This window comes from Nyctereutes procyonoides, unplaced genomic scaffold (genome assembly GCF_905146905.1).
Source record: "Nyctereutes procyonoides isolate TBG_1078 unplaced genomic scaffold, NYPRO_anot_genome, whole genome shotgun sequence".
NCBI lineage: Eukaryota > Metazoa > Chordata > Mammalia > Carnivora > Canidae > Nyctereutes > Nyctereutes procyonoides.
The window spans coordinates 10,496,917-10,517,846 of NW_026575132.1; the positions used below are offsets into that span (position 1 = coordinate 10,496,917).

Consider the following 20,930-nt stretch of genomic DNA (forward strand, 5'->3'; position numbering starts at 1 on the left):
AACGGACTTGTAGGACTTTTGCAGTTCTGTTATGAAGCATAATCTTCTTTTGCTTAATTAAAAACCCTTTATGAAAATTTCCATCATATCTAGACCTCTCTATAAGATAAACTGTATACTATTACTTGCATAATTTAAGTCCAGTATTTCTGCATTAAGTTCAGGAACTGTCAATGCACTGCATAATATAGCTCCAAAGAGAATGCCTCGTATGACCCTAATGACTCCACAGTCACAATAAGCAATACCTTTTTAAGCTAATGATGCATACTAAAAGAGGGATCTTTTAATGTTAGAGTACACAACATAAAATGGATCTGTGTTTGACTTAGATTGATTTTATTATTAGTTTGCCCTGAAGTGTGAAAAACTAAGAGGCTTTAAAGCAAAAAAGCTGAATTACAAATTTGAGAGAACTTAGCCCTTCTTAAACTCCTATTCCATCATACGGAGGTGATACCATTCATCTCACAGGATCATTAGGAGGATGAAATACGATAATTCTAATCAGCAGTATTTATTGCTAAGTGTCATATAACTGTTTATAGTCACTACTCTTTTTGATTGTTTGTTTAGTCACTATTCTTTAAACACAGCTGGTAGGTATGAAATAGCCCTGATTTAAAATTCTCTGTAAATAATGCACTGTACTGGCAGCAGACATTATTATTTAAGTCACCTGTAGTTCCTTAGTCCCATCTTAACATTGAGGTCACCCAAAAGACACCCTGAGACATTTTTTACTTTTATTTGAGCTTTTTATTTTCTTCCTAGCAAAAATGCTTGAAATGAATCTGGGAATCACCTAGAACTTAATTATTAACGACAGTCTTATTCCTAGCTAAAAGTAAAACAAAGTGCTGAGCTGATAGTAATAGGAGATGGAAAACTAAAGAGATCTGGATAAACCATTTTTACCCCCAAAGGATTTATATTTACAAGTAGAAAAACTGGCTCCGTAATTTAACCAGAGGGATAATGGAAACAGGGTTTTGGGCCAAAGGAATCTTCACAATTTATTTAGAGTGTGAGGTCTCCACTACTTCCAGTCTCAATAAGATGAGACCAAAAGAAAAAAATTAAATCCTATCTATGTTCTAAATTAATTACAGAAAACCACCCAATGGTTACAAACCCAAGTGTTACCTAAGGTAGTGGATCTCATCTCTACACCTGATTTTAGCCAAAAGGCAGAAAAGAGATGGATATCATCTCTACACACTAATTGATTTGGAGGAACCCCAGGGCACACACAGTAAAAGATGCCCAAGTGTTCTGGTGTGGAGCTAGCAATTGAAACTACCAATTCAGAGGTAACACTCAAAGCAAGAACCAGGAATCCTAGAGACTCGGTTTGTTTTTATAAAACTAATTGAAACAATGTATTATTAACATAGTTTATATTACAGGATCAACCAGAGTTGAAGGTGAAGTGGTAAATTTATTTTGAAGTAACCAGTAAATTAAGAATGTAATAAAGAGCTGTGAGCTACAAGTTGTGCATGAAGAAGTGAAAAGAAAATAAAGGACACCATCATACAGAAAAGAACTGTTTAGAATAAAACATGTTTTAGTGAGGAGAAACTAACAATAGTGAGGATAATAATGAGGTGATAAGAACTCCTATCTCACAAGGTCATATAAAAACTTTGGGCTGCTCATTCTCAGTAATAGGGTCTTTGCACCATTCTGCTCTTTCTTTCACTGTTCCACCAAGATCAGAAGGCCTTTATCTGATGAAATAACCAGTATCCATCTGTGAATGCAGGTTATAGGACAACACAGATCCCAGTTTTGTTTTAAAATCGTGAGCATATCTTATACATATAAATATAGGAGAGAGGCTGGAAGGATACACATTTAAATGTTAATAGTGGTTATCTCTGGGCAGGGATTATAGTTGATCTTTTGTTTTCTTTTTAGTCTTTTGCTTATTTTCCAAGAAGAATAAATGTTATCTTTGCATTAGAAAAATAGCCGCTCTTTTCAGAGATTTCAAAAAGCAAAAATGAATTTTCAAATGCTTAAAGATATATTATGGCAAAGAAGTTAGATAATGCAACCAGAGTTCTCCAGTTTTGCTTTATGTTAAAGAGTCTATATGCTACCGAGCCCCAAAGGCTGAGACACCTCAATTGCACAGAGCAGCTCAAGCAATGTGTGTCAGTCACAAAGCATATAAAAATGCAATGAATTTCTCTCTGCAGTCTAATCAGTTCTGTCTTCTCTTCCTCAACAGTGATTCTGGCAGATAGGCTGCTTGGGAAGATTCCAAAAGTACTCAGGGCAAAGCTCTTAAATGTTCTCTTGGCATTTAGGCATTGTGACTAAATGCTTCCAAAGTGAGAGACTAATTCTTCACTGTAATTCTGTAACCACAAATGGAGAGCCAAGCAGACTGATTCTATTATAATCAATTCTATCAAATCTTATTTTCCCTTCAGTTCTCAGCTGTTAAAATAAAAATGTTATGTAGTACAGAAATTAGCAGTGTCCTGTCCCTTGTTTACAGACTCAAAACTCCTAACTCTTAAAAATCTTTTATATATTAGGAGAGATGATAAACATCTTTACAGAACAATCCTTGCAAGTTGATTTTCAAAGGTTGTTAATTAATGTTCAACATTTTTGGTGTAAGATTTGGGGAATCTGATGTTCCTGAAAAAATACAGGGTGGGGGGGTAGAATATACATAAATCCTTTCTAATTCTTACTTTAAGTTCTAATTCTGCATAGTTTCATATCGGCAACTCAATCTCACATTTTTTCAGGATGGGAAGGGCCAATGTTAATCCATTTTGATATCCGTAATTTATATAGGATGGTACTTGATAGTTCTCTTATGTGTCCCTTTTCAAGATCTCAAGTTTTTACTACAATTACTGAAATTGAAAAAGGCTTCTAATCTCTCCAACTCTGTCAGCAAAAAATCAAAAACAAAGCAACAAAAACCCAAACCAAAACACACACCACCCACGTGGCATAGTAAAAGCCACAAGAGCTCCTGGTAACTAGACAGGTCTTACAGCTTTAACCCCAAAGAAGTGATGGCTGCTCTTGCTGCTATAATATAGAGAATATTTCTGCAATATAAAAAACTGCCTTCAAAAGAACTGAGAAGAAAAAGAAGGTGTCTGATGATATAAACTGTCTAGGACAGGCCTTCCTCAACAGGGCTGCTCCTGGGGAGAATTAAGCCCTACACATAATGATTTGAGTGAGACAATTTTCTCAATTCTGCCATGGATAATACTCAATAGATGTCTTGGGGTATCTAACTTAATTATTTTGGGTAATTGGTTGAGAGGAAATATAAAAATGCTAACCTCATGATCTGATTTATGGTTGATGCTTTCTGAACATCATCAGTTATATTTCTTTTCCTGCCAGTATAAAGTAGTAATTTTTGAGGGCAGACTTTGAGGAAAAGTATAACCAGAAGTAATTATTTCTATAACTGTATTTCTCTCCCAAATTTTAAACCCTCTGTAATTCCTTAAATTCTCCAATTAACATCACTAAGAACGGCCATATAGCTTTGGTTGACAATGCTTTATACTGATGATTCTCAGATCGTAGTGTGCATCAGTATCAGTAGGACTTGTTAAAACATGGACTGCTCTGCTCCACTCCCAGAATTTCTGATTCTGTAGATCTGGGGTGGAGGCCCAAGAATTTGTATTTCTAACAAGTTCCCAAGTGATGAAACTAAACTTAGAGACTAAAACTTAAGAGACTAAATAAACATTGCCTCCAACCCCCGACCCTTTTTTCTTATGCATTTATAAAGGGTACAGGCGATCCCTTATTCCCAAATAAAAAAATACCCTGAAAGGCAGATCAGACTTCTATTTTTAGCCTTTACACGAACAAATGGTACCTTCTGTTATGATGTGCTCTGACCGCATTGCTCACCCCACAGCTCATTCTTGGGTTTCTATCTTAATAAAATTAAGAAAATCCTGAAATGATCTCTTCTTTGAATATCTTAAATTTTATATATGGCAGGGAGTAGGATGGAATTTTTTTTTGACCCACCCACTGCTCTCAAATGTTCTATTTTAAAAGTAAACATCTCTTTCTGGTTTGGTGGGGGCTTCAGAGAATATCCGGTATCCTTTCATCCATGGGAGGTAGGCTCCCAACCCAAAACCCTGCCCATGTTTCCTTCTAAATTTATTTTTCTTTTCACAGCTCTTTCAACTTCTTTGTGTTATGTAAGAGAGAAAGTGCCTCTGCCTGTGCCACCTCTTTTTAATAGTTGTAAAAATTCATTTTAAGGAGAACGACTATCTCCTGGTATGTGAGGGAAGTAGGGATAAGAAGAGGCTGAAATAGTACCAGGGAGCTAAACCCTAGGATGGCTTGTCAGGGTACATAATAATCATTCAGAACCACAGGTCCTGACATCTCAAAAGGATAGAAAACTGTTGGAAAGGGTCCGAGAATGTTTTGTATCTTGCCTTTTAAAACACTCATCAATTTGCTAAATAAAGTAAATCACTTATCTTTTACATTCATAAGATGCAAATTCATAATAAAGTTTATTTGTATTTGAGTGAACTGTTAACCAAAGAATTGATACCTTTAAAATGACATTGAAATTTTAAGTACAATACAGAGATTAAGCATTAGTGTACCAATTATAATCAATCCTAGCTTACTTGCTTCATGATCTTAAGTATATCTTATAGAGTTCAATTTTCAAATTGTTGAAGTTGAAAATAGTACCTTTAGACCAAAGGAATAGGACAGTTTTCTGGACCCTGGAAGTATGAATCTGTAACATCTTATTAATCTTAAGTTTTAAATTGCTTCCTTGAACTTTTGTATAAAGTCCTGAAACCCAAATATTTTAGAATTTGATTATCATTTATTTTCAAAAGAAGTTTATTTTTACTTAAAATTCTTCCAAAAGTAACTCCATGAAATTATGATCTAAGATAGCTTTCTAGCTATAGTTCTATCCTCTAGTGGCATATATGACAAGAAAAAGTAAACTAAAGGGGCACTTCCTGTGCCACTGTATCAAAATAATGACAGGAACTAATAAATTTAACCTGATGAGATTTCAGTTTGAATTTTCTTCTCACAAATCTAAAAATCATAGAACAAAGAGATATGGGAAAAAAAACCCAGAAAATCTCAAGCAAGCAACTTCTCAAATTTGAAAGTTAAGAAAACTTTCAAATTTAAGAGCTTTAATTTAATATTCAGCTACTTACAAGAATTATTGAGGCAGAAACAGTTTTATTTGGGTTTCTTGATATTGCAATTCAATGTTTACAATTTCCCCCCCTGAACAGTAAGTAACCTCTTTCTAGGAAACCTACTATTAAAAGCAAGTTAAGGATTACTATTAAAATTAGTATTTCACAACAATCATTAAAGACACTGAAGCACTCACTGGGAAAATGTCTAGGAACTGATGCAATGTCATATATAATTCAAATGAAAAGAATTTTACAAACATCAATGTTGAACCTACAGATTTGTATTATCTATCCAAATAGTTACTATGCACACATTTTTATAGTGAATGAATAAAAAAAAAAAGTTAGCTCAGCCTGAAAACAGATGTTTGGAATGAGGTCAAAAGCAAAAAGATCTCTAGACTTTAATTATTAAAACTATTTATGTATCTAAAAACCATGCTTCTAAATGACTGACCTAGTTCCTGTGACTGTGTTTAATAGGAAATGTAATAAAGTAAGATAGTCGATGGTTCCAGATATCAAACTACTAGGATAATACATGTTTTAAGATATAAAGGGATATTAAAATTTTAACTTAAAATTTCAACTACTTTTTTTTTTAAAGTTCCTTTTTCTACTTAGTCTGAGAAAAGTATTAAATAAAAGAAAGGAGAAATGGAAACATCCGAGTATTGCTTGCAACCACAAACACTCAGAGTCATAAGAATGACAAACCGGCTGCATCTAGACATAACACAGATCATCTCTTTGCGTCATGAAACCAGTTTGAGTTAAAGTACGTATACACTAAACAGCTAGGGATACCAAATGCTTTAAAAGTCGACACCAAGATACTTAGGATCTTTATTTCAATGGACAAACTCTAAAAGGATAAAAAATACTCACTCATATAATGGAAAGTCTCTTCAGCAAGGACTGGAGAGAGGGCATCAGATGCATGATGCTGCTGGTGTGGGGACCGAGTCCAGTCTTGATTTTCATATAAAAAGAGAGAGTCTACTCTTAGCTTATACTGGGGCAGCTGTTCTTCTAGCAGATTCACCAACTCAACTTCAGGGAGATCCTCATTGGAGCAGACATCTAAAAAGGAGATTCCATGTAAATGAATCCAGTATATTCCAATTTATTAGGCTACAGAGGAAACATCAAGTGAAATTAGTTTGCAAAAGTAGGGTAACCATAGAAATGGTAGTCAGGAGAATTTCTCCAGTCATTTTTATTAATATATACTGATACTATAGTTGGCCTGTTTCTTTAATATGAAAACTTTTATAGTGAAAATAATACCATGAATCTAAAAATATACTGCTTGATAAATATAACTATGTTTTTAAAAATTAAAATGAATTTGAACAAATTTCCTCCTTATCAGTCTATTTAGTGTTGCTTAAAAGAGAGCTGACCTTAAATAACGTATATGCTTGGGGGAAAAAGGCAACACCAAGCAACCAACAGAAAATAGTTAATTCAAAAGGAATAAAGTAACATACTCTTTAATAACAGATTTTGAACTCTGTGGGAGGATTCTTCAAAATTTGGAAAAATTGCACTTTGGTATATTCTCACAGTAGCTAGATATAAAAAATTAACATTTATTGGTTAAATGTTAACCAGTAATGTTAACATTTCAGCACAGTGTTCCAGCACCAGTACTAGAATAAGTACTTTATCATTTTTATTTTGAAGATGTGGTACCTTTGAAGTCCTGAATACCTTTCACATCACTACCCTCTCAGCCACACACCTCTGGCTACCTCCTGCATACACATCTCTGAACACACTTGGCTTTTCTGCTTTACGTGTTTGCTCTTGGCTTCCTGTTCCAAATACTGCATATCATTTAACACTTCCCAAATTCAGCAGTTTGCAAAAAAAGTAAATTTACCCTTTTGACATGCTTAGAATAGAGAAAATACAGGATGTCATATCAACCCTCACACTTTATAAAGAGATCTGGTATTTCCTTTGTGGGTAGTACAAAGAAACATATTCTAACTCTGGCAAAGAACAACAAAGTTCTTTTAAAAAAAAAAAAAGATTTATTTATTCATGAGAGACACCGAGATATATATATATATATATATATATATATATATATATATATAGAGAGAGAGAGAGAGAGAGAGAGAGAGAGAGAGAGGGAGAGGCAGAGACACAGGCAGAGGAAGAAGCAGGCTCCATGCAGGGAACCCGACGTGGGACCTGATCCCGAGACTCCAGGATCATGCCCTGGGCTGAAGGCAGGAGCTAAACCGCTGAGCCACCCAGGCATCCCAACAAAGTTCATTTTTAAAAACCATATCTTAAAAGAGTAAATTTCTACTACTTGACCTTAACAATGACACTTTATTAAATCATATACAACTAAGCTGACAATGTCACATCCCCCATATTTACCCAGGACAAGCAATGACTTCATAATTACAAAGATGAGGTACATTTAAAATCTTAAATATGGTTCTAAAGAAGCTCTCAAACTTTAGCAGGTCTTTTTAAAAGCCCTAAAAACACAACCAAATTTATTATTACAAATTCCATGTGATCATCCAAATTTTTCCTGCTATAAATATATCATATACAAGATTGTCAGTGTAATACTTGGAAGAAAAGAAGTTGACTATAAATACATGCAGAGCTAAAAATAGGTTGTGAGCAATTCAGGAAACAACAAAATTTAACATCCATTAAAAGAATTTTTATTTCCTAGAAATTGTCTTTTATTTTTTAGAGGATACCTCTTTCATTTTAATTGCTTAACAAATCTTTAGTGTAAATGACATTTTATTTTTTAAATTTTATTTAAATTCAATTAATTAACATATAATACATTATTGATTTCAGAGATAGAGATCAGTGATTTATCAGTTTTATATAATACCCAGTGCTCATTACATCACATGCCCTCCCTAATGTCCATCACCCATTTACCCCATCCCCCTATTCCCTCCCCTCCAATGACCCTGTTTGTTTCCTATGACGAAGAATCTCTTATGGTTTGTCTCCCCCTCTGATTTTGTCTTGTTTTACTTTCTCCTCTCTTCCCCTATGATCCTCTGTTTTATTTCTTTTTTTTTTAAAGATTTTATTTATTTATTCATGAGACACACAGAGAGAGAGGCAGGCTCCATGCAGGGAGCCTGATGTGGGACTCGATCCCAGCACCCCAGGATCACCACCTGAGCCAAAGGCAGACGCTCAACCACTGAGCCACTCAGGTGCCCGTCTGTTTTATTTCTTAAATTCCACATATGAGTGAGATCATATGATAACTGTCTTTCTCTGATTGACTTATTTCACTCAGCATAATATCCTCTAGTTCCATACATGTCATTGCAAATGACAAGATTTCTTTTTTTTTTTTTAATGGCTGAGAAGTAGTCCCTTTCATATATATATATACACACCAAATCTTCTTTATCCATTCATCTGTTGATGGACATCTGAGCTCTTGTGGACATTGTTGCTATATACATGGGGGTTCAGGTGCCCCTTCAGATCACTGTATTTATATTTTTGGGGTAAACACCTAGTAGTACAATGGATCTTAGGGTAGCTCTATTTTCAACTTTTTGAGGAACCTCCATACTGTTTTCCAGAATGGCCACACCAGCTTACATTCCCACCAACAGTGTAAGAAGGTTCCCCCTTTCTCCACATCCTTGACAACATCTGTTGTTCCCTGACTTGTTCATTCTGGCCATTCTGGTTGGTGTGAGGTACTATCTCTGTGGTTTTGATTTGTATTTCCTTGATGCCAAGTGAGGTCGAGCATTTTTTCATTTATCTGTTGGCCATTTGTATGCCTTCTTTGGAAGAACATCTGCTCCTGTCTTCTGCTCATTTCTTGATTGGATTATTTGTTCTTTGGGTGTTGAGTTTGGTAAATTCTTTATAGATTTTCAATACTAGTCCTTTATCTGATATGTCACTGCAAATATCTTCTCTTGTGTCAGTTGTCTTTTGGTTTTGTTGACTGTTTCCTTTGCTGTGCAAAAGTTTTCATCTTAAAAAAAAAAGTTTTCATCTTGATTAAGTCCTAATAGTTCATTTTTGTCTTTGCTTCCCTTGCCTTTGGAAACATGTCTAACAAGAATTTGTTGTGGCTGAGGTCAAAGCAGTTGTTGCCTGTGTTCTCCTCTAGGATTCTGACAAACTTCTGTCTCAAATTTAGGTCTTTTATCCATTTTGAGTCTATTTTTGTATATGGGGTAGGGAACTGGTCCAGTTTCCTTCTTCTGCATGCAGCTCTCCAATTTTCCCAGCATCATTTGTTCGAAGAAACTGTCTTTCTTCCATTGGATATTCTTTCCTGCTTTGTTGAAGATTAGTTGACCATAGAGTTGAGGATCCATTTCTGGGTTCCCTATTCTGTCCCACTGATCTATGTGTCTGTCTTTGTGCCAGTACCATGCACTTCAATAGAGCTTGAAGTCCGGAATTGTGATGCTCTCAGTTTTGGTTTTCTTTTTCAACATTCCTTTGGCTATTTGGGGTCTTTTCTGGTTCCATACAAATTTTAGGATTATTTATTACAACTCTGTGAAATAAGTTGATGGTATTTTGATAGGGATTGTATTGAATGTATAGATTGCTCTAGGTAGCACAGATGTTTTAACATTATTTGTTCTTCCAGCCCATGAGCATGGAATGTTTTTCCATTTCTTTGTGTCTTCCTCAATTTCTTTTATGAATGTTCTACAGTTTTCTGCATACAGATCCTTTGCGTCTTTAGTTAGGTTTATTTCTAGGTATCTTATGGTTTTTGGTGCAATTGTAAGTGGGACTGACTCCTAAATTTTTCTTTCTTCAGTCTCATTGTTAGTGTACAGAAATGCAACTGATTTCTGAGCATTGATTTTATATCCTGCCATTTTATTGAATTGCTATGTGAGTTCTAGCAGTTTTGGGGTGGAGTCTTTTGGGTTTCCCATATACAGTGTCATGTCATCTGCAAAGAGTGAGTTTGACTTCTTTGCTGATATGGATGCCTTTTTTTCTTTTTGTTGTCTGATTGTTGAGGCTAAGACTTCTAGTACTTTGTTGAACAGCAGTGGTGTGATAGTGGACATCCTTGCCATGTTCTTGACGTTAGGGGAAAAATCTTTATTGTGGTTTCTCTCCCTATCAACTCCTCTTCACCCCACAATATGTTTGTTTAACAAAATTGCTAACCACGTAAATTAGAAATTGTCTTTTAAGATGCATTAATGAAATTCTGAGAAAATTCAAGGTTACCAATTCCCTACTCACAAAGTTACTTTTAAAAACACATATACACTTAAGGTTTAATAGATTAAATATCCTTGACTAGCTCCTTCTATTTGCTTTTGTATTTTTGATAATGTACTATTTACTACTCTCCTGATTATCCAGTCTTAACAACTTCCTTGATGACTTTTTAACTTCCAAATGTTTCCTCCATATGTCTACTTCTTTTTAGCTACATTGTGTCTATTTAGATTCAAGGATTCCTCTTGCTTCTCTTGAAGAGCCTCAAAATTTGTCTGGCCTCATTACACTCAAATTTTCCTCTACTTCTTCACATCTACATTATGTCACTCTCCTATACAAGACTAACAGAGGTCTGAATTTCATCTAGCCATTGGATAAAAACTTTATGAATATTTGGGATAATTAGTAAACATCTTAGAAAGGTCATGGCTTCTCTTAGCAGGATTAAATTAATGCTAGAAGAAAGCATAGTACAGTATGATCTAAAGTGTGACCTAGAGAACTCCATTACAAAGATTAAAAATAAGGCTCAAAAGGATGGACCTTATTAGCAAGTAACTTAAAGATCTGTCAGAACAGATTTTAAGTCTTCCAAGGAAGACAAAAAAATCTAAATATCTAACAATGTGACATTCAAAATATTCAGCATTTACTAAATATGCAAAGAATAAGCGAATTGTAATCCATTACCAGTAGTAAAATGAGTCAATAGGAATAGGCCCAATAATGACAAAGTAAACAACTTAAAAACAGCTATTATTAATATGTTCAAGGATTGAAAAGGAAAACATAAACTTGATGAAAAGAGAACAGAAGCTATATCAATCTTTATAAAACCCAAGTAGAAGTAGAGTACAATATCTAAATTGAAAAACTCACTGGATAACATTAACAGATTAGACATTCTCCAGAAGAAAAAAACAGCAGTAGACATGAAGACATAGTAATGGAAACTATCTAAAATGAAGCATAAAGAAAAAAAACTGGGGAAAAAAATGAACAGGTCATCAGTGATTTCTGTATCAAACAGTCTAATGTATATGCAATTGGAGCCACAAAAGAGGAGAGAGACAGAGCTAAAAGATTATTTGAAGGAATAATGGCTGAAATCTTGCAAATTTAATTAAAACTATAAATCCATAGTTCAAAGAAGCTCTACTCTAAGCAGGATAACACAAAGAAAACCCAAGAGAATATGTAAAAAGCAGAGAGAAAGACAAAGGAAACATTACATTTGAGTGAACAAAGACAAGAATAAACTCATCAGAAGCAATGCAAAATAGATGACAATAGAATGCTATTAAAATATATAAAAAGTCATCACAGAACTCTATACCATTGAAAACAGCTTTCATTAAAGGTGAAAAAAGACTTTTTTCAGACAAGCATATTGCCAGCTGACCTATAGTACAAGAAATATTAAACTTCCTCAGGCAAAAAGGACACAAAATGCAGAGTTCACTCTACAAAAAGAGATAAAAACTGACAGAACTGGTAAATCTGTATGTAAATATATGACTTTTATTCTCACAATTTATTCAATTTATAAATGTTTAGAGTAAAAACCGTAATTATGTATATAACTTGTAAATGTAAAAGACATAACAACAATATATAGAACGATGAGGGAAAGAGAAGATTATTATTGTAAGGATATCATTTTATGAAATAGTATAATGTTATTTGAGGATGTACTGCAGTAAGTTAATAACGCATATTGCAAACACAGAGCAACCACTTAGAAAAATGAGAAATGTACCTACTCAAGTCAATAGTGGGATTAAAATGGAATCCTAAACAAAAAAGAAAATGAATACCCAAAACTCAGGAAAAAAGAAAAAAAAAAACATTAAGTGGAACAAAGAGAAAATAAATAGTAGTACAGAATTTACTGACTCAACCAAATTTATAATTATATCAAATATAAATTGTCTAGGGGTGCCTGGGTGGCTCAGCTGGTTAATCGGCCATCTTCAGTTTAAGTCATGACCCCAAGATCCTGGGATCCAGCCCCTCATTGGGCTCCCTGCTCAGCAGGGAGTCTGCTTCTCCCTCTCCTTCTCCACCAGCCCTCATACTCTCACTTGCTCTCTCTCAAATAAATAAATGAAATCTTTAAAAAAGTGCAAATCATCTAGACACACCAATTATAAAGTAGAGATTTTCAGAGTGAATTTTAAAAAAACAAGATCTAACTATAAGCTCTCTATAGATGTCCTTTAAATATTTAGGTAAGTTAAAGGTAAAAGGATGAAAAATGCTATCATACTAATTCTATACAAACTCTTTTCAAAAATAGAGGCAGGAATATTTTACAAATCATTTTATGAGGCCAGCATTATTCCAATACCAAAACAAAGACATGCAAAAAAAAGTACAAGCCAATAGTTTTCATAAATGGGGCACAACGCATACACACAAAACATTAATACAACAAATCCATAATCTATCAGAAGGATAATACATCATGGCCAAGGGGGGTTTCCCCACAAAGTTGGTTTAAAAATTCAAAAGTAGTAAAAATCAAAAAGTCAATAGAATTCACCATTAACAGACTAAGAAAGAGAAACCATCTCAGTAGTGGAGAACAGGCATTTGACAAAATTCAACATCCATTCATGACAAAAATCTCTTATCCAACTGGGAGAAGAAAAACAACCCCCTAATTTGAAAAAGGCCATTCTAAAGAAAATTAATGGTGAGACTGTAACTTTTCTCTAATATTGGAAATATGGCAAGGATGTTTGTTCTCATTTTTATTAAAAAAATATACTGAGATCTTGTACTATTCAAAAAGGCAAGGAAAAGAAAGAAAACACATCTAAAATGAAAAGGAACAGACATGTAAAACTGTCTCCATTTGTAGACATTATGATTTACAAAGGAAATTCTAAGGAATCTATAAGAAAGCTAATGAAACTAAGCTGGGCTGCCTGGGTGGCTCAGTCAATTAAGTGTCTGACTCTTTTTTTTTTTTTAATTATTTATTTATTTATTTACGATAGTCATACAGAGAGAGAGAGAGAGGCGGAGACACAGGCAGAGGGAGAAGCAGGCTCCATGCACCGGGAGCCTGACGTGGGATTCGATCCCGGGTCTCCAGGATCGCGCCCTGGGCCAAAGGCAGGTGCCAAACCGCTGCGACACCCAGGGATCCTTTTTTTTTTTTTTTTTTTAAGTGTCTGACTCTTGATTTCGATCAGATCATGATCTCAGGGTCGTGAGATCAATCCCCACATTGGGTTCTGTGTTAAACATGGAGCCTTCTTAAGATTCTCTCAGTCTATCCCTCTGCCCCTCCCCTCCACCCCCCTCCTTGAAAAAAGCTATAAAATTTTTAAAGGACAACAAAGGAGAATATCTTTGTGATCCTGAAGTATGTGAAGATTTTTTAGAAGCAACACAAAAAAACTAAACTATTATAAAAACAAAAATCAATAACTAGACTCCACCAAAATTTAAAACTTTTGCCCTTCAAAAGGCATCAGTATCTGGCTGGCTCAGCCAGCAGAGCACAGGACTCTTGATCCTTGGGGTTGTGAGTTTGAGCCCTACATTGGTTGTGGAGATTACTTAAAAACAACAGCAAAGATGAAAAGGCAAGCCCGTATAGGAGAAACATTTGCAACCCATAAGTCTAACAAAGGACTTATTTCTAAATACATTTACAATTCAATGGTAAGAAAAATTTTACAATGGGCAAATGATTTGAACAGACAACTAAAAATAAGATCCAGAAATGGCCAATAAGCACATGAATAGATAGATGCTCAACATCATTAGTCATGGGGAAAAATAAATTAAACCCACAAAGAGATACCAGTATATACCTACTAGAATGGCTGTGATCAAAAACACTAACATTACCAAGTGTTGATGCTGCAGAACAGAGGTCAGCAAAGCAGGCTCTAGCCTGCTGCCTCTGCCCGATTTTGTAAATCAAGTTTTATTGGACACAATCACATTTGTTTTTTTATGTATTGTCTATGAGTGTTTTTCTGCTATAACATCAGAACTGAATTGTAGCAATTCAGCAATGAAAATGATTGAATTACTGATACATGCTGCAATGTGGATAAATCTCAAAAACATTTTGCTGCACAAAAAAAAAGCCAGACATAAAAGACACAGACTAATTTATATTAAATTCTAGAACAAGCAAATTTTATCTATTGTGACAGAGAGCTGATCAATGGTTGTCAGGGGCCAGTGGTTGAGAGAAGGGGGCTCTGGGTACAAAGGAATTTCTGGGAGGGCAATAAAATGTTCTACAACTTGATTGTACCAGTAGTTACATGAGTGTATATATTGTCAAAGCCAAACTGTGCACTTAAAATGGTCATACTTTATCTTAATAAAGAGATTACAATAAAGCTGAATTAAAAAGTGGAAAAAACTTTCGGTTTGGATAGATTTCAGAATTTTTTGGAGTTTAGAACAATACTGCTATGTGTATACTGTATGATATATAACAACTACATTTGGTTTTGTAGCAACATCCCATATTTAAATACATTAGTACATTTTCAGCAAACAAACATTCACACTAAGTGAGGCTAAGTCTAGAAATAGCTATATAGGTCAGGTTTTGTGGACCAATGAATTTTATAGCCAAAGTTAAAACTCTGGGTTGTTCAGAGTTTTTTGATTTGGTCTTACAGATAAGGGCTTGTAGGCCTGTACCTGTGTTTGAATAACCAATCTATAGGTCCTGAGAGCTTCTTAAATGTCATGAACTGTTGTCATGTGTTTGCAGGGTAAGCAACTCTGTCTTTGTGGAAGATATGAGTAGAAAGACAAAAGGGGAAGGGAAGTATGATGTGGTTCCTGCTGACCAGGGCTCATGCGGTACAGGAGAATCCGACATGGACAACATACAACACAAAAGGCAGATTTTGATAATTCAGTAAGAGACCAGGAGAAGGAAAGACTGATTCAGTTGGTCTCTCAGGAGATCAGGCTGGAAAGTGAGGCCAGGGTTTCAATGTGGCAGATCTTATACACTAGGAATAGCACTTCAATATTTATCAAACTGGACTCACCAGTGATACTTTCTGAGTCTCTGTGATTGATATTCATGAGGTTTTCTTCACCTGTTGGTGATGTAAAAATGGCATTCTGTGATTGACTCATGCAGGATCCTTTCTTGCTTTGGTTGACAAGGACGGCTTTGGTATGATTCAGAGTAAAGGAAATCCATCAAGCCATTTAATAACGAAATGGATCTGGTCATAGATATTTTCTTTTAAACAGCTTTTTTCTGATGAGTCAAATGACATCTGCAGCAATGAGTGCTCTCATGTGATTATCATACCTGGAGAGTCATGACCTAAAACAAAGAACACATTAAGTGACTTTAGAATTCAGTATGCTCTTTTATAATGGCAGTCCAATTACCTGGAATCTCTGTCACTGAGAATGCTTTCCTAGTGATGTAACATACAACATGGATGAATCTCAAAATAATTATGCTGGATAAAAGAAATGAGTCAAGAAGAAAATATACAGTTTATTATTGCATTTACATAATTTTTTTTACATAAAATTTTAAAAAATGTACACCTATCTAAAGTAACAAAAAGTAGATCAGTGGCTGCCTGGGACTGGGGAAAGGATTAGCGAAGAACAGGAGAAAAGTTTGGAGCATGATGAATATGTTCATTATTGTGATGTGTGGTGGTGGTTTCACAATTATATACACATGTCAAATTGTTCACTTGAAATAGATGCAATCTACTAATACATTCTAATAATGTTAAAAAAATTTAAAGATAATCAACTGTTTAAAGTAAAATAATATAGACATGAGGTCTATAACATACGAAGAAGTAAAATATATTACAATACTTGCACAAAGGTGAGGAGGAGAAAAATGGAAATATACTATTATAAGGCTTTTATATTATACATGAAATAGTAAAATATCTGTTGAAGGTAAACAGCAATAAGTTAAAGATGTATACTATAAACCATAAAGTAGCCAATAAAATAACTCAAGAATTACAGACAATAAACTGACAAAGGAGATGATATGGAATAATATAGTTTCTCAACTCTGGCACTACTGATATTTGGGGATAATGCTTTGTCATGTGCCTTGCAGGATTTTTAGCAGTATGTCAGCAGAATTTTCTCACCAGACCCTCTCCCAGTTTTAAAACCAAAAATGTCTCCAGACATTGCCAAATGTCCCCTGGTAGGCAAAATCACTGCCAGGTGAAAACCACTGATATAAAAAGGTGCTCAACCTCATTTATAACTAACAGATAAAAATGTAAAGAAATTATTTTTCACGTATTAGATTAGCAAACACTGTTTTATTATATCCCTTGTTGGAGAGGGTTCAATAATTGTTTTGGGGCAGCTTCAGCTTTCTCCAACAGCACAGACCTTTGAACCCTCAGGTCTTGGCACATTTGTGATGCCTGGACACACTCACTGTAAAGCCCAGTATAATTTGATAATATTCAGTAAGACAGGATAGAGAAGCAGCACTCATACTGTTGATAAAAAGTACAAACTGGTACAAGCTTTTTGAAAGGCTAGTTGGCAATGTCTACTAAATTTTTAAGTGCACATACACCATAATTCAACAATTCTACCACTAGGGATTTATAATAGGGATATACTCACAAAGTATATGACAAAATATAGGCACAAGTATGTGTATACTTGAAAAAAATTGTTATCAGTTAAGAAAACTGTTCAATACTAAGTATAAGCCTGGCTTTATATCAAAAGACAGTCTCTACCAAATAGTCTCTACTTAGCAAATTGCAGCTTCTATTTATGGCTAATTCATTCTCATGCATACTATTTATAGGCATTGTAAACATTCAGTGTTTTACAAGAGTTACCCCTAAGAAATGGAAAGGAACAAAACAAAGGCATTTAAAAGCAGATGAAAAATGGTCACTGAGGTAGAACAAAGCAGTGTTAGTAAACACTAGTGAAGAGAGTTTAAGAGGTGAAATGGACAACAGAATTAAACATTACAGAAAAGGCAAAGGACAGATTTGGTTTAAAAAAGGGGTACTAGGACCATAAAAATCAATATTAACCTTCTAGAAACCAATTCAACCAAGAAGTTAGGCCCAAAGCTAGGCTGCGAGGAGTCAGAAAGTGAAATGATGAGAATGGAGTTTACTAAATACAGACCAGGATTTCCAATACCACCTTTCAGGTTTACACGACAATAGAATTTCAAAAACTTCTGTGGTTATTGGCATTGGATTGGATTGCCTTTTCTTGGAAAAATACATTTTGTAAGGAAAAAAGACATAATGGAATATACAATAGTTCTTCTCAAAAATGGAGTTTATAATATTATGCTGACATAACAAAAATTAATTTTTCTATATTTGAATTCAGAAAATTTTATTTTATTTATTGTTTAAAGATTTTATTTATTTGTTAATGAGAGACACACAGAGAGAGAGGCAGAGACATAGGCAGAGGGAAAAGCAGGTTCCATGCAGGGAGCCTGACATGGGACTGGATGCTAGGTCTCCAGGATCATGCCATGGGCCGAAGGTGGTGCTAAACCGCTGAGCCACCCAGGGATCCCCACAGATTCTTAACTATAGAGAACAAACCCAACAGAATGGAGGTGGGTGGGAGGATGGGTTAATTAGGTGATGGGGATTAAGGAGTGCACTAATAATGAACACCAGGTGTATGGAAGTGTTGAATCACTATATTGTACACATGAAACTAGTATCATACTGCATGTTAATTAAAATATAAAAACTTTAAAAATTGTTTTACATATAACTGTTTTCTTGAAATATGTCTGTCAAAACAGCAATCTGCACTAGCTCATGCAGCAGTATTTGTTGAGGTACTTTAACTCCAGTTGTCAAAAATTCATCTTCATATCTAAGATCAATCTACTTCCTTATGAAGTAGATTCTTCACTTCATAACTGAATTCTTCCTTATGTACCTTATTGTCCAAATTGCCATTCCTAAATCAATCCCTCAAGGGGAACAGAATTAAAATTGGATCAAACCAGTAAAGATTTATCTGCCCACCCCTGGAAATTGGGAGGAAGAGGAAAGCAACCTGAAGTTTATGACCACCAGCTATTGGAACAAAATGTCAACTAAGGGTTCTGCCGTCAAAAAAGTGAGGAAGCCGATGATCCTTGAGTAAGCAACCAAAAGCATCCCCTGCATAAGTTTTTATGTCACATATGATCTTTACCAAGGTCTTTTAAATTATACTACTCCAGAGACCCAGATTTACAGATTATAAGCCCAGCAGTTTATTTTAAAAAACAGAATGGCGGGATCCCTGGGTGGCGCAGCGGTTTGGCACCTGCCTGTGGCCCAGGGCGCGATCCTGGAGACCCGGGATCGAATCCCACGTCGGGCTCCCGGTGCATGGAGCCTGCTTCTCCCTCTGCCTATGTCTCTGCCTCTCTCTCTCTCTCTGTGCGACTATCATAAATAAATAAAAATTTAAAAAAATAAAAAATAAAAAATAGAATGACAATACGAATATAAGAATAAACATACTAGGGCAGCCCCCTTGGCACAGTGGTTTAGCTCCGCCTGCAGCCCAGGGCGTGATCCTGGAGACCCAGGATCGAGTCCCATATCAGGCTCTCTGCATGGAGCCTGCTTCTCCCTCTGCCTGTGTCTCTGCCTCTCTCTCTCTCTGTGTGTGTGTGTCTCTATGAATAAATAATGTTTAAAAAAAAAAGAATAAACATATTAGTGTAAAATAGGCCTAGAGCACAGTCAGCAAACTGCTGCCTGAAAGCTGAATTTGGCCTGCCACCTGTTTCTGTATGACCTGTGAGCCTAGAAGAGTTTTTGTATTTTTAAATAGTTGCAAAAAAATCTAAGTTAAAATGTTACATAATATGTGACAATTATATGAAATTCAAATTTCAGTAGTCACAAATGAAGTTTTACTGGAACACAGCCAGACTCATTGGTTCATATATGATCAATTTGGTTGTTTCCATGCTACAATGGCTGAGAGATTACAGTCAGGCAAAGCCTAACATATTTACTATCTGACCCTTTACAGAAAAAGTTTGCCAACTCCTGATCTAATAGTAAAATAATTCAAGCATCAAATAACCATCTGTCAGAAGTTACAAATTTGCTTGTAAAGAAAGTAGAGGAGAGGAAGATAAAGAAGGAAGAAGAGAGGGAGGAGGAGGGGAATGAAAAGGGAGAGAATAGAAGCAAAGTGCCTCTCATACTGGTCCAAATTAGTTTTTTAAACAGAACTATGGCACTTTACCATATTTTAATCAAAGACCACTGTGATACTCTAATGATAACCTTGGGACATTACCCACTAGCTGGTTTAATCTTTAATATTTACATTAGCACTTGTATTTTTTCTGTTTTTTTTTTTAATTTACATGTATCACACAGAAACAGAAAAATAAACTATATAAGTTTCAACTATGGATTCCAGATCTTTACTCTAGAGGATTGCTTTTTAATTAGTTTTAGAGGTACTGTTCATTGTTTAGTCTTAACTCTTAAATATAAGAATAAAGAAAACCAACTTGAATATAAAACTAAGTCTACCTTCAGAGTCAGGCAGGAAGAATCCAGACCTCCAGGGTAATCCAAGAACCTGCCGAACATAAAGGGTGTGCACCAGGTCAGGGATGATCTGTAAATGATATGTTCTTCCCAGTGACTCTTTAGAACTACGTAAACCCTTTGGATATACCCTGGTCTAGATCTGAGCCCCTCAATACGATTAATATAGAGTAGCCAGTGCTGAGTATAAAAAAATGTATGCACCTTGGCATTAGACGAGCCTGAATTTTCATCTTATCTACTGGGTTTCTGACTCTGAGTATTATTATTTAATAGTTCCTCATTGTGAAGGCGATAATTAACTATTCTTCATAGGGATGGTCAGGTATGAGAACTAAATAAGAAATACAAATTCCTAGTTTGGTACCTGACATACATGCTTATTCCCTTCAGCGTTCCCCTTTTGTTTGGGCCTGAAGAAAAGATGATGTCTCCTGCCCAATATTTCTTAAATTTCTGGCTCAACAGCCAACTCTGAGCTCAGAATAGCTACCCTGTTTGAGTATGTAATAGATGTAGTCTGCAGATTGAATAGTCTTCATATGGAAAGAGAAAGGAACTAAGCAATAAAGTAACAAGTGCCTTATAAAGCAAGACTACTGAAGATTATTCCTGAAGCTCATTTCCTCATGGATTCTGGGGAAGGGTTGTTATAATAAAAGCCTTAATTATAACTACTACTTTTATTCTTAGCATAATAGCTGTTATTAGTTGCCTATTGCTACAGCAACAACAAATTACCACATTTAGCGGTTCAAACCACTAAACCAATCCATTATCTTACAGTTCTAGACATCAAAGGATGAAGTGGTTTCAATGGCCCCAAACCAAGGTGGCAGGACTGTGCTTCCTCTGAAGGCTCTGGGGAAGAATCCATTTTCTTGTCTCTTCTAGCTTCTAAAACTGCATT

The 20,930-nt window shown here is 35.2% G+C and overlaps 1 protein-coding gene across 6 annotated transcripts in view; it reads right to left on the reverse strand.

Annotated features, from left to right (window-relative positions):
* TRAK2 (trafficking kinesin protein 2) overlaps positions 1 to 20,930 on the reverse strand; it is a 66,680-nt gene that overhangs the window by 25,281 nt on the left and 20,469 nt on the right. For 4 of the 6 annotated variants that reach the window (XM_055345602.1, XM_055345603.1, XM_055345597.1 and 1 more), the window contains exons 2-3: positions 15,491 to 15,777; positions 6,102 to 6,296 (exon numbers count right to left, since the gene is read on the reverse strand). In XM_055345602.1, coding sequence (XP_055201577.1) covers positions 6,102 to 6,296; positions 15,491 to 15,581 — 286 coding nt within the window. In that variant the 5' untranslated portion in view covers positions 15,582 to 15,777. Of the gene's footprint in view, positions 1 to 6,101; positions 6,297 to 15,490; positions 15,778 to 20,002; positions 20,052 to 20,930 lie in introns of all 6 variants that reach the window. The other 2 variants (XM_055345601.1, XM_055345600.1) reach the window with 1 other exon arrangement.